The sequence below is a fragment of the Hoplias malabaricus genome, chromosome 4 (genome assembly GCF_029633855.1).
Source record: "Hoplias malabaricus isolate fHopMal1 chromosome 4, fHopMal1.hap1, whole genome shotgun sequence".
Lineage (NCBI taxonomy): Eukaryota > Metazoa > Chordata > Actinopteri > Characiformes > Erythrinidae > Hoplias > Hoplias malabaricus.
In genome coordinates, this window is record NC_089803.1 from 31163971 (window position 1) to 31179276 (window position 15306).

Here is a 15306-nt window from a genome sequence, read left to right on the forward strand (position 1 = left end):
GAATGCAACAAATCTGTACTTATCTGTATACATGTGTTACAGGTTGCATTTTTAATGGCTTCATAACATGAACTGGATTTTTAAGGTTTCCCACAGGCCATCTTGAGTGGGAAGAGGAAACAAACTGCTAAAATAGCGTCAGATGGCACCCACCACACAATAGAAGCTATTTACATGTACACAAGCAAAATGTGCAACAGCATTTAAAAGGCAGTTAACCAACAAGAGCATCTCCTAAAAGGAAGGAAACATACAAAGTATACTAGGTTTGTTTTCTTATTCTTACAATAATGTTTCCTCTCTTTTAAGAAAATAGATGTGTAGTGAAGATTCAAGCTCTATGACTGTGCAGTTATGTTAATTACAGGCTTGACTGGAATAAAATGCACTGATAGCATTTTCCTAACCGAGTGGAACGCACACAGTGCCCAAGATGAACTGTTATGGCCTACAGATAGAATATTACGAAAGAGGATACTGCAATTCCATAGATGGCTACACAGCCTTCATTTTGCACAGAGAGGGCCCCGAATGTAGACTTAACATTTACGGTTATGCAGACCTAATGAATTCAATTCAATTCAATGGGAATTCTATTGATTATTCAAACTTTCTGCATAAGTCAGTAGAGGAGTTATAAACAAAGTCATTCACAGTGGAAATTAGTGGAAATAGGGAAATTAATCTTGTGTTATATTGATTGTCTGCTGATGTGAGTAACATCTGTTTCAAGACTGGTGTTTGCTCTTTAAACAATACAGTTTAGCCATCAGTCTTTTCAGTAACAATGTCTCACATCAGCAACATGTTAGCAGGCATTTCATTTAATATTTCTCAGTGATGGGTTTTAGAAAATATCTCCAAATTTCATGTTCCTTTCACCACTACAGAGAACAGTTCTGGTTTTATTAGCTTCTTTACTCGTCTAAAACAGTATTTCACATCAGATCACTCTGAATGGCTTTTTCTTTTTTATTGATCAAATTATGCAGAAGAAATATACAAGAAAAAGAACATACTCTTCGTTTGATGTTCACAGATCATTGCAGCACAGGAGGAGATGCTCAGGAAGGAGAGAGAGCTGGAAGAGGCTCGTAAGAAGCTGGCCCACATCAGACAGCAGCAGTATAAATTTCTGCCCAGTGAGCTACGGGAGGATCACAGCTGAACATTGGTTTAATAGTAAAAAAAATTAAAAAACTGAGGGACTGTGCTGTTAACACGATTGGTTTCTTATCTATGATTGATTGCCATGGAGAGGAATAGATTTCTCTGCCTGGCTTCTGTTCTCATATACGAGACTGAGGTCACATTATGTGGTTTATGAGGTTTCAGTAGGGGATTGGCTATTCACTCACAGAAAGGTGGGACGAATTCCACTGGTTGGTTGGCTGTTTTCCTCAAATGAGGATTTTTTTATTATTATTATTATTATTATTATCTTTTTGATTGCTCTCTTTTTTGCATAGGGCTATTGTTTTATTTTGTTTTCTTTGATTGTTATTTTGTTTGTTTGTTTGTTTTTTGGTTAATTTTTCTATTTTCTGTCATTGTACTGATGCATTTACACTTCTGGCGTAGTGTAAGAAGCACGCACTTACTGGCATTTCGTTTGTGTCTGGAGGGTGTGGGCGCATATGTACATGGGCATGGACATGTGCGAAATCTGTTTGCCAGACACTGGAAATTGCTACAGGATTCATAATAATAATAATAATACAAACAAACACAGACAAATATACATACATAAATATAGTAATAATAATCTTGACATTATATTTGTAACTGTGTGTGCTTTTTTTGAAGTATGCAAACATGCATTTCCCCTTGATATCTACAGAGCTCGAAAATCCAAAACTCGGATTTCAATTTTGTACGAGCTTATAACATAAACATGTAAAGATGATGAGTGATATTCTTTATCAGTTCTATATTCTTTATAATGCCTTTGCTTAAGCACTCTACAAAAACATATCATGAAGGCTTAAAACCATTGTAGGGTTGTGTTGTATTCAGCTAGACGTAAGCTGATTAAGTATAACACTGCATAGAAGCTGTGTGTCTGTGCTTTGTTTTATTTATTGATAACCGAATTGCAAATGAGTCACAAAAGCTCACCAACTGCTTAACAATTGTGTGATCTGTTGTGTTCTAATGGTGGAACAGAGATGCCAAGTTTGACAGATAGCATTCCATCATGAAGTTTGAAGTGATGAAGCACTCTTCAGGTATACCTCAGAAGTTATTTACACATTTCAATGGCATCTATACAGCCATATTTCTGGTTGGTCTCTTACGTGCAGTCTAATGTACTGAGACTTGTCCTTATTTCTGTATCAGTCAATCTATCAGTTCCTCTTGTAAACAAATACTCAAATATCAAATGTGTCAAAAGAATATTTGAGTGTGTACATGCATGGCTCATTTGAAACACAAATACAGTACAAGAGACAACATTTCTAGCAGCACTTCTAGCTTTATCGGTTGCACTGACATTGTCTGTACTTCAGTGTACTCTTCTCTGCAAATAACACAAGTACATATGCTTCTTGTGAACTTGGTAGACATTAGTGAGAAAAATGTGGTTTCCTTTGAGATGGATATATAACTATTCCCTTGTTTGTTGTTTGCTTATTAAGGATTTCACAATGTGGCACTTACAACAGTACGTATCTTGTGATAAGTTTTTTGTGTCCAACTGCAATACCCCACTCTCCAAATTTGGACTGCATTGTATATTAGTGCCTTATACTGTCTGATATAAAAGTGACTACTGATACAAGTTGCCCTTTCAGGCTGACCAAGGACTGTTAAAGAAAGCAGGTCCTAGATCAGTGGGAAGGGGCAACTTGTACCAGTAAGGAGTAAGTACGATTTTATGTGTTTCTAAGGAGGACCTAGGTCTTTTGGTTGTGGGCAGTATTGTCTGGTCTAAGCCTGGTGTCAGGTGCAAACCTCAGGCCCAAGAGGGCTGCTTGAGTCTGTTCTGCCGTATTGTTCTACCTAACGTGGCCTAAAGCCCTTGCCTTGGTAGACTGCTCAACTGACAGCCATAATCAACTCTAGGGTGTGTTGATGTGTAATAGCAGCATCAGTTACACATGTTAGAATGGTAAAAAAGGAGTAAGACTGGTAACACTTCACTTTAGGGCAGAGTTCATAAGGTCTATATGAGATTATGACAGCAAATATTTATAAAGGCTCGCTCCTATAGGTGTCCATCATGAGATGATATCATTTGTCATAAAGACAAATGTCATGATTAAATTAAGCGTCACATTTTAATGCTGACAGGTGACATTTTACCATCTATAATATTTGTATTAATAGCCACAGCCATGTTAACAGCCTTACGCCAAGCTACAGAGTCTGTCCTCTCAACTGACAGCTGACAAATGCATTCTTCCTTGTAGGAATAAGAGTCTTTAGAAATTGTGTTCTTTGTTTCTTCGCCATGAAGGGTTTATAAAAGGCTGTATAAGTGTAACTTTAAATAAAAATAAAAAGGGCCTATGTGAGTTTCATGTAGTCCTCTGAACATTGCCCCTTAGTTAAGTGTTATCAGAAAATGTATTAGTGTATTTCATTCGCATGTATGTTTTTTTTTTTGTTTTGTTTTTTTCAGTTCATCACACGTAAAGCCCTGATCAGAAACTGCTTAAAAAAATTTAAACAATATTAAAAGAAAAATCCTAAAAAACCCAGCAGCAACTAAAACACATGCCCCAGAACTGGCTCTGAGTTTACTCACAGAAAGCCTATGGTGAACATACATATTGCTGTGGTTTGCTTGGTGTGGTCTTGTAATGGTTTTACTGCTGGAAGACTTCTCGTAGTCATACCAAAAATGCCTGCTGGTCCCAGCAATTCCTGATTGAGGCTTTAATGACAATTATGTTACAATTATTTCTCAAATAAGAGTAGATGACTTTCCCAAATCTCTCTTCAATAAACCACTACATATGAAGTTTTTGTATTAAGTAATAAATGTAATGAAGATATTGCAATATGTGGTTAAATATGTGGTGTCTTTCAGTGGAGCAGAAGAAAAAAAAAAAGAAAACTAGCGCCTTCATCTGAACTAGAGTTTAGGGCTTACTTTAATTGACTGAAATAGTCATAATAATGAAATAATGACAATGATGCTGTATGTAAAATATTTATCTGGTCACGAAGATATTTTTTGTATTCCCTGGAAATAAAGAGTTTCAACAAACAATGTAGTTGTACTGTTATTGATTTTGTGCTCTTCCCTCAGTCTGTGTTATAGATGATGCCTTACTTCCTGCAAGAACAGAATGGCATTTAGTGTTTGTCCCACTTTCTCCGCTGACTTCTCTAAGTGGGCTGGCTTAGGAATGTCCCAGCCCCACAAACCAAACCATTCCAGATACATACTGAACACTGACGTAAACACTGACACCAAAGAACGCATTCACAGATTCTCCGGGGCCCCTCTTAGGTCCATTTCTAAGATATGAAAATATTTGTATAACCTCCCAGATATGGCAATATGTGATCCTGTACGTTTTGATTGTTGTTTCAACAACACAGTGACAGATTCTCACCTGTAGGTGTCGCTGTAATGCTTCTAAGCTGCGGTCAGGACTGTTGTGGGCTTTGAAAACAATGAGAGCCGATTTGCTGTCTGTGTCCAAATAAGGATATAAGGTAAGCGTCGCTGTAGTCCACAGACTGGACTTTGACTTGTAATACAGTAAGGGTTTTTTCCTCTTAGTAAATAAAAGTAAAGACCTCAAATTTTATAACGCAGTGAATATCCTTGAAAAATGCTTGCAATTTCATAGAGACAGCCGTCTTCAGTGCTGTTCTGTTGGACTTTTACTGTAAATGTCTGAGCGTGGTAGATGTCCGTCTGGTAATGGCTGAAGAGTCAGGGCTGGATAATGCGCTCCATATTAGGTCCCTAGAACAATGTGTGCCATTCCTCCACATCTAAATTACATGCATCACTGAGTGAAAGGAAGCTGGAGAAGATTAAATGTCTTTGTGTTAATGATTTGTGTGGTTCTGCAGCAAAACATGAAAGATTTTAGTTAAATACAGGTCTTATTGTTAAGGAACAAGACAGCAATGTCACTGCACCTCTAAAGTGGAGTAGGTTTATTCAGCGAGTGTTGAAGGAGTTTAGGTAAACTATTGACACCTTCCCTGGGTTAATGTTGTTATAATATATATATAATATATAAGTAGGGTAGTCGCTGACGTTGTATGCTTAGCTGAATCTATGTGTGCTCTTAGGTCCTATACACCTTTATTTGCTACACAAACATGGGAATTTCTAATTTAATTCATCCGAGGACTTACATTTACGTTTCGGCATAGCTGCTCGAGATGAGGGTAGGTACACGAGCTTCGCCTGACGTAAACAAGGACTACTGACGTGCAGACTGACCAATAAAATGTTTACAGAGATTATCGACCAATAACGGTAGCTCTACAGTCAGACCGTCCAATCAGAAGATTTTAGGCTACTTCACCACGCCCCCTTCTCACTCAAGCGAACCAATCGGAGTAGGGGAGGGACTAGTTTGTGAACGAAACGCTTCTCGAAATTCTATGTAAGCTCTAGAAAAACAAAATCCCGGACGTTTGAGAAATTCTAAAAAAGAGGACATGTCCGGGTAAAAGAGGACGTCTGGTCACCCTATAAAAAGTGTGTGTATTGGCAAAGTGGCAGTTGACTCAGAACCCTGCCCTGAGTTGTGTCGATGGCTGAGCTGCCGCAGAAGCTGTTTGAAGTGTGATCTCCAGTGTGCATTATTGAGACACCAACTGGGACACCCACTGAGGGACCCAGAGGATCCATTGTAATCTGCTTTTTCTGTGTGAAGGTGAGAGGGAGAAATATTCATAGTCATTGGTTTAGTGCTGTGTATTTAAGTTTGACTGCATTCATTTCATGCTCTTCATATTTTATTAATATCAACAGCAAGTTAATATTATAAATTGCATCCAAGTAATTTATTCCCTGTAAATATATTATTCATTTTTAATTTAAATGCTTCTTTTGTATAGTTCAAGCAAATCTGACAACCATCCCATCAAGGATTAGTCACTGCTGTGATGACACATTTAGCCATGTTCCATGATTTGTTATAATTTTATCCTGTTTTCCTGCAAATTTTGCTTAATGGTATACATAATACTCAATTTTAGTATCATGCAAACTCATTCATTCATTCATTCATTCGTTGTCTGTAAATGCTTATCCAGTTAAGGGTCGCGGTGGGTCCGGAGCCTACCCGGAATCACTGGGTGCAAAGCAGGAAAACATGCTGGAGGGGATGCCAGTCCTTCACAGGCCGACACACACTCACACACCTATAGACACTTTTGAGTCGCCAATCCACCTACCAATGTGTGTATTTGGACCATGGCAGGAAACCGGAGCACCAAGAGGAAACCCACGTGGAGAACACACCAAACTCACAGACAGTCACCAGGAGCGAGACTTGAACCCACAACCTCCAGGTCCCTGGAGCTGTGTGACTGTGATGCTACCTGCCAACACACCGTGATACCGCCCCTTATCAAACTAGTCAAAATTAGAACAGGTGACATTCATATATTAATCATATTTAAAAAATGCCAATTAAAATCCATTGTTCTGCATCTGCATACACAGTCTCTGAGAGAATTTGGGCTGAGATCCCATTCTGTGGTAACCAAGTTTCTCATCAGCAGAAATAATCAAAAGGTTAGACTAATATTCAAACCCTTACTGAGAAGCTTTTTGTGTGGATGGAGCATGGTGGCGCAGCAGGTAGTGTCGCAGTCACACTGCTCCAGGGACCTGGAGGTTGTGGGTTAAGTCCCGCTCCGGGTGACTGTCTGTGAGGAGTTGGTGTGTTCTCCCCGTGTCCGCGTGGGTTTCCTTCCAGAGTCCAAAAACAACACTCAAAAGTGTCCATAATTGTGAGTGAATGTGTGAGATTTTGTTGCCCTGTGAAGGACTGGCACCCCTGACTACCCGCCCAGTGATTGCTCCGGACCCACCGCTACCCTAAACTGGATAAGCATTTACAGACAATGAATGAATGGGTGAGATGAGAACTGGGACAGTGAAAAAGTCATGTTTGGAGAAGGAAGTGTCACGGTTTGGGGGACGTTTTCTTCAGTAGGAGTTGGACCTCTTATACAGCTACATGGCAAGGTGAATACTCATTTAACAGACCCCACTGCATCAACATGTGGTTCCTTCCCTGAAAATAACTCCTAGTCAGACAGCAATTTTGCTGCAAGCAATTTTCTTACACTGTAAAGCATGAGTAAAGCACTTCCTTGAAGCTGTTGACATTATAATGGCGAAATGAACAGGCCTAAGTCTTGAAATGAACAGGGTCAGAAATTTCTGGACAATCACTGGTCACATTTACTGCTACAAGAAACACTACAGTGACTGAACTAGATTAAGGAGAAGTCGTGCTGAACTTTTCCAACTCAAGTGCCTCAACACTTTTGATTCATTTTTGAGTGCTGTAACCAAAACTTTAATTTGCAAGCTGTTCTGCTGCAATGATGTGTGGTTCTCTAGTATTGGTCACAGCTCATTTTCAAACATCCATTTCCATTTTTTACTGTGAAATAGAATATTTTCAAATAGTCAAATATACTTAACTCACATCCCATTTGTTTATGGTATGATAGCTTTTATACTGAGATGACCAACGACTTTGGAATTATAAAAAATATGTTCTTAATAAGTTCTTAATTTCTGATCTTTATGGTACATAAAGGCTTTTATTTCTTTGATTATTTTTTTTTTCTTGGTTCTATAAAATGATGCTGCCATATTTGTAGTGTTATATAATCAGATAATCTCAGTGCAGTCTCTGTAGCCTCATGTCTCCCACTCTTTCCAATAGCTGATGATCTCCTGTTTCCTGCTGGAATATGGTACATTTTTGTGAAATGAGAGGCTAGATTGAGCACTTTGTTTAACTTGCTCTAGCCTTTCACCACAGGAATGAAGCATAGGGTTCTAATAACAGAACTTCTCCCACATGTACATTCAGACATGTATGGCCTTACATGAGAGAAAGTAAAGCAGAGAAAAGAAGCTAATCTATGGAAGATTGTAAAAGGCCTATGTTACATCTACATATGATGGGTGCATATTTTCTCAAACACCACCCGATAGATGATAGAAATTCCTTTATGGTGTGTGTGGTTCTGGTGAATGTTTACAATATTTTCTACTGGCATATTGCTTACTTTTTTCCACAAGAGGAAAAGGGCTATAACAAAGCAGCCATATACAGAGCTGCAGAATGAATATTGGTTCTGTCTGCTTTATTCTTACGGATGCGGATCCAAGATAAGTAAAGGACAGAATTGGAAGTAATTCCGAGAGCATCATACTTTTTTCTCATCTAAATCCATTCTAGACTGACTGCTGTGGAGAGCCAACTGGAGCTGCTTCTGCTTCTCCCAAAGAAACTTGAGAAAGGAAAGAGAAAATAGAGTTTGGTTTTTTGCATGTGTCATGAGAGGATTATTTTGTCAGGGGTTTGTAATTTTTTCTTAAAATCAAATTAGATTGCTCTCATTTGTAATTGGGTCAGGGTTTATTTCATTTGGAAAGCTCATGAATAAAGTGCAGGGCTATTAAAGAAGACAAAAGATCATCCATATTCCACAATGCTTTATATTTTCTATCCTGAGGACAATCTCATTTTCAAGCATGGAGGGAGGCCTGCAATAATCTTGTTTATTTTCACTGTAATTGCAACATCATGTCAGACTTGAGATGTTACTTATATCTTTGTGGGGAAAAAAATGGCTGCTGTGTTGTCACAGCTGTTTGGCCAGGAGTTACCAATGCTCTTGACCTGAATTAAAACAGCCAGACTTTGCTTACTTCAGAGTACATTCACATTCTTAACCAACCTCTGCATCATTAACACTGACATTAGTGGGTTTAAATCCTCAAATCAGCCACTGAAGCTCAAGTCTGGAGTTAGAAAATGGCCATACCTTAGCCAGAAGCAAGAATGAGATCATTTAGTAGATGGATGCCAAGGATTGATGGCTTTTAAACACACTCACTCTTCTAAAGTGGACTGTGCTGTGAGCGAGCATAGCCTCAAGTGTAAACTGAAAGGACAGACAGCAGTAGATGGGCGAGTGGTGCTGAACACATGACTATTTTAGGCCTGTTCTCTCAGGGGTTGCCCAGTGTATTGGATCTGAGCATCATCTTCCTAAAAACACTTTCAGGAGCAGAGCATCGCACATGCACAGCAGCCCTACAGGCTTTCACAACCAGGGAGCTGCTTACTGTCTTTGTTCCTTTCTGTGTTCAGCATTTCCAAATACAGGCTGCAGGCTGAAGTCTTCTCTCACCCTCTATCATCTGGCCCCTGTTTTCCCTCTCAGGTTTCCCACTCAATCTCTAATGCACTGTATTTTATGTTTTTAAATTATGATTTTCCTGATTCAAAACTGTTCAATCAATGCCCACATTGATAAAAACATCAGCACAACTCTGTCTCTTTGTACATATTTTTTGAATGATTGCTTTTGATATTTTTGGGTTAAAATTATTTGATGATAGATAAAATGATAATTGGGTTGCTTTGGTCCGATAACCACCTAAATTATGTGTATTACACTGAATATTACTCACTATATTATATTCATCATCAATCTGTCCATCTGTTTTCTGTAGAGATGGGGGATCTAGTACCTTTTGAGAGGAGACGGCGTTGCATTTTGTCTAGCATTAGTCCTAGAGCTTAATAATATCCTTGTGATTGAGTCTCATTCAGCAATTTTTTGTTGATGGGTAACACATATTCACCATCAAAGATCCCCAGCCTGCTCAGGTGTTTTAATTGATTGGGAGTGATGTACAGACCAGAGGTCACTACCTTATTTATTTAGTTCACTAGACCAGCATTCACAAGGTAGCACTGATTAGAGCCCATTGTCTACATTTTTTAGTGCACTCATGACGGTTGTGTGGTTATATATGCACCAGTAAATACACAATTCATTATTTCTTTATTCCTTAGAATTAAAAGTTTGTTTTACACAATTAATAAAGAAAACAGCTCCTTATTACATTGATGGATGGACCAAATGAAGAGGTACCATATTGCTTGGAATAAAATCTTATCCAGTGGCAAGCTGGCGCAGCAGGTAGTGTCAGTAACAAAGCTCCAGGGACCCGCTCTGAGTGACTGTCTGTGAGGAGTTTGGTGTGTTCTCTCTGTGTCCGCATGGGTTTCCTCTGGGTGCTCCAGTTTCCTACCACGGTCCAAAAACACATTGGTAGGTGGACTGGCGAATCAAAGGTGTCCATGTTATTTTTTTTCATCTGTAAAAGAACTATTGGAGATGTTGACAGTCGTCTTCCCAGTAGCCAGACTTTTTTTTTTTTTAACAAAATACACCAAATAAGCAGCTGAATTCAGCCTCGTGCCACAGAGAGTTAGGAGTGGGGAGTAATATATGATTGTGGAATCACTACATTGCTTACTTTACATAAATTTTAAGTCCATAAGCTCTGATATCACTGCAAAGCTCCGCTGAAGCACAGCTTTTTTGTCTTCTGATGACGTTTCAGGTTCTTGAAGGAAAAGATTTTATACACTACACTTTGGAACTCAGTTCCAAGGGACAATATGACACTGGAAAACAGGGGGTGGTGTAAAATTAAGAAATGGGTTTCACCCCATATTTAACTGTTCTCCCACACCTTCATTTTAAGTGCAATGGCTTTGGTACAGACTGGAGGCTATAGTTACACCACTCTTTATCACCTCTTCTGTAGTAAGGCACGTTCAGCATTTGTAAATCAGTACATGTTTACAGCATGGTGTGGATTTTATCTCAGTAATGGAAATTTAGTTTAGAAATGAAAATCATTCATCCGACACAAAATTGGAACTTTTGCATTTGTCTGACCTCAGGCTCATGCCCTCCATTTCCCTGTGTGTGTACTTAATGTCACATCATGATGGCGATGCATAGTTTTGGGTCAGCTGACATACCACCCTATGTGAGTCTTCAGTCTTCACTATAACAGTGTAGGTGTTTGCTTTTGAGCAGCTGTTTTACTCAGAGACACTATTTCTGAGTCAGCAATGAGGGCTAGAATTATATCAGGCAGCTCAAAGTCAAGCGCTAATTTTGGACACCTCTTAAAAACCTAAGGAGGTAACAGCCAAAAGCTACACTACAGCTGGTCCCAGACTGAGGAGGGGTCTCTAACACACATCCAACTGTTACACCCCCTATTTACTGCACTGTCTGAAACACAGCAGCTGGGTTCCTAAAGCAGCTCAGAACAAGAGAGCTGATCTCCAATCAGTGAGGTCTTTGTAGAACCAAATACCTGTTATTTATAACGGTCTATGGAACTGCTCTGTGGTCAGTGCTCTGTCAGATATCTCTTAGGAACACATGGTATTCTGGGTGGTACAATGCAGGAGAGTGCCATTTCATTGTGTGCTTCTGTCTGGAATGTGAACACCAAGCCTTAGGATTCAAAGTATGTGTCTTGAACTCATTCCTTCTGTCTATAAATTTAATTATACTGAAATTTTCAGCAAGAAAAGGACACCACATTTGTCACTCCAAGAAAGCTCTGCAGAAAGGAGTTTTTTATTTTTTTGGGCGGAGGTTGTTGTTGTTATTGTTGTTGTTGTTGTTGTTGTTGTCGATCAACGCTCAGAGCTGTGGCTTTCCCCACCCAAACTCCATTAAAGCTGGATAAACACGAGCAAACCAAGACTTTTCTTAGATTCTGGAAATGCACAAAGGAAATTGGTCTCATTTAGACAACTGGACAACATTTTTGGCGAGAGTCAATCAGAGCCCAACCTTACCAGAGAGAGAGAAGAAAGAAAGAAAGAAAGAAAGAAAGAGAGAGAGAGAGAGAGAGAGAGCATTCAGTCCAAGGTAAAGAGGCATGCCTATGGGTGGGTGGGATAGACATTGCCCACCCTGGATGTCTTCTGCCCAAGAAATGAAACTTCATCATTGTAGATATTTTTCTTTAGCATTCTCATTCTCCATGGCAATGGAATGGTGTGTTTTTCATGTGAATGTAGGGTAAATCTCATATTTTATATATATATATATATATATATATATATATATATATATATATATATATATATGATAAAGTGGACATTCAGTTTAAAATGCTGACCCCCTAACTGTGCGTTCACACCAGCAGGGGACAAGTCGCTTATGTCGGCCCAAGTTTGTCTCTTGTGGGTGTGTCGAGGCCGCTCCTGTTGTCTCTGGGGGTGAGCAGTTCAGAGAGCAGGAGCTTGAGAAAATCTCAACTTGTCGCTTGCCACTTGTCACTGAATCATAGCTACAAATCGTGTTCTTCCATAGGAAATGACTGGACGCTTATTGATTTGAAAATGTTTCAGAAAGTGTTTTATCAAGTGTTAAAAAACATTTGATTAGGTCAAACTGTTTTTGTATGTTTGTTTTGTTTTGGTTTGTTAGTTTAGTCTTATAACCAAAATCATACTATTTAATACATTACAGACAGTACTGTGCCCTTAAGTTTTCATTTGAACTGTTTCAGAAGGTGACAATCATAAAATACTTTTTGTCCAAATGCTCGTAATTGAATATGGGCAATACAAAAACAAGAGGCCACCTAGAACCAACAAATTCTAATGGTCCCACCCACTTAACTCCCCTTGAACATGTGGGGATTATGGGTGGCTGTTCTTACCATTATTGGCTTGCCCTGATTCCTGGAACTGGCTACCTTTCTTAAATTGCCAGCAGGTTATTTGATAGCCATTGACCACTAACTGCCAGGTACTAGATCTCTTTCACCATGTAACATGCAGATACTTGCAGTTGGATTCCTGTGCCCAAGATGAGTTCTGCCCAAAGAGCACCAGCATTTTCTTCCAGCTTCTTTGGTTTACCAGGATGTTGCATAGTTATTTTAACCCATTTTTCTCAATGTATTTTATGATTCTCTTTCCTTTCACAAGTGGATTGTACAAAATATGTTATAACAATAAGTATCTTGTACTCAATTGCTATTAGTCTGGACATTAAATGATCAAAGGGTTGTCTTTGTCTTTTGCACTTTACGGTATGTAGCATCAGATATCTGTGTGTTATCTTTTACATGTAGGTGATAAATCTATCTTGCTAGCAACAACAAGCCATAACTACATCTACAAGTTTGACCTCCATTTCTACCTACGGTACTTTGAATATGCTAGCTAGAGTTTTGTTCTACAAAATAAAAGGAAAATTATAGTGACCACTATTATGGCAGCTAAAAAACACACCTAAATATCTTCAGAATTCAGTGAAGCATGTTCCTGTGATTTTGTTGTGTTGCTAGAATCCCTTTCCTTCTTCAGATATTTGTCATATTAGTTTTATAGTGATTAGTTAATAATCCCAATATGGGAGTACTTAGATACATCTTAAGAAATCTAGATAATAATCTGTAGTTGATTATGTAGAACCATTCTGAACCAGATCTAACTGTACCGTATGCAAATGTTCTACAGCTTCAGTGTTCTCCGTCCACTGTCTCCTCCAGCTGACCTGGACTCTCGGGTGAGGTGATTAAGGCAAGATGACTTGTTCAGTTCCCAGACTTTCATCAGATGTTGTCTTTCATCACTCTCTGTTAGATCGGCCTTAGTCACATTGTGAGGTTTCTCACCACAGCTGTAGGGAATGTTATGACTTGCTCTCCGAGCTCAGCATTTTTGTTTGGTCAGAAGTCTGGAGTCTGGTGACTTTTGCTAATACAATTATGTGGTGAGATTTCTGTTATCAAAACTTTAGATGTGTCATGATGTCCATAATATTTTCTATTTTAAAAAGAGTTTATTTTTTAATAACTTTACATTTGGGCTCATGTATATGTTTCATAGCAGTTCCGAATTTATAGTAGTTACTGGATAATAAGTATTTAAATATAAATGTAAGTGTATAATAAGCCCTCCAAAGGTTAAAGTCTAAAGAAGAAAGACACATTCAGCACTCAGACCCAAAAGGATGGTGAAAAACTCTGGTGCTGAACATGTCTGAGTCTTTCTTTAGACTTTAGCTTATAGAGGGCTTGTTATACAGTAACTCTTTATATTCAAATATCCATTATACAGTAAGTTTTTTATGTTTAAATGGCTATTATCCAGTAAAGTCTAAAGAAGAAAGACTCAAATTCAGCACCCAGACACAAGAATGATGGGGAAGTACTCTGGTGCTTTGTGTGGGAATAACAGGTCCCAGTACATTCCAGTGTGGTTTGGAGTGAGTGGCATGAGGAGTACACACACTTACACACACCCAGCTCCATAGCCTGAGAACAGCAGTTTGCTGTAAGTGAGGAATGCCAGAAGAGACCTACCCATTCTCTACAGTTTCACCCACTGCCCCGTGCTGTATTTGTTCAGATGCTGGGACTGCTCTCCTGTCTGTCACACGCTCAGTTTGTGTCAAGCACACAACCCCCACCCTTTTGGTTGGCTGCAGTTAATGGGAACACTAACTGTTTTTCAATTCTGAACAAAACCTTTAGTTAACAGATGGCCACATTGCCTCGTAACATACTGAGTGATAAGGGAGAAGGAGGATGACCCTATGCACAAAAAGAGCAAGAGGTCAATCATTTATTCTCTCTTGGATGTTGATGTTTAAGACAGCGGACTGTTGGTATTATTGTGTAAAAATAGAACCACAAAGCCTTTACTTAAGTATCATCAACTTTACTGCACTGAATGTAGTCAAAATGGTAGATCCTGCATGAGTGCACACTTCTCCTCTTTTAGCCTTGATGGTTTAGCCGTGTGTGGATGATCATGACTTACGCAGGGCCATAATGAAGAGGAGCACATACCACAGAGTTTTATAGTACAGTGAAATGGAAACAAATAGTGAAGAAGCTTTCATCCTTGCACAGCAGCCCTCAGCTCACTCTCTCTCACTCCATATATGGGAAGATCTGCTTCATCTGCTGCCACGGAAAGTTTTAAACTCCTGACACTTAGTGGTGGAAGAATGAAGCAAATATTGATAGATTCTTGTCAGCGTGGTGTTCTACATACTTTGACACACATGCTAAATTGCCAGTGCATCATGTGTTTCAGAAGAGTTAGTGGTTGGCTGGGGCTGGGAGGTCTCTGACTGTTTCTGTTTCTGTGCCTGCTGCAGGACTCTGGGAACTGTGGACATTGCCTTTACCGCACACTGAGCCTCAGCAGCATTGGCCCTATGGCCTTATATAACTTTATGAATTATGAGCAAACTCCTGGTCTATTAATAGCAGAGTAT

At 39.1% G+C, this 15306-nt stretch overlaps 1 protein-coding gene across 1 annotated transcript in view; it reads left to right on the forward strand.

The window, feature by feature from the left end:
• tln2b (talin 2b) overlaps positions 1-4187 on the forward strand; it is a 126083-nt gene extending 121896 nt beyond the window's left edge. Inside the window, exon 58 of the mRNA XM_066667018.1 lies at positions 1040-4187. Coding sequence (XP_066523115.1) covers positions 1040-1168 — 129 coding nt within the window. The 3' untranslated portion in view covers positions 1169-4187. The remainder of the gene's footprint in view (positions 1-1039) is intronic.
• Positions 4188-15306: the final 11119 nt, after the last annotated feature.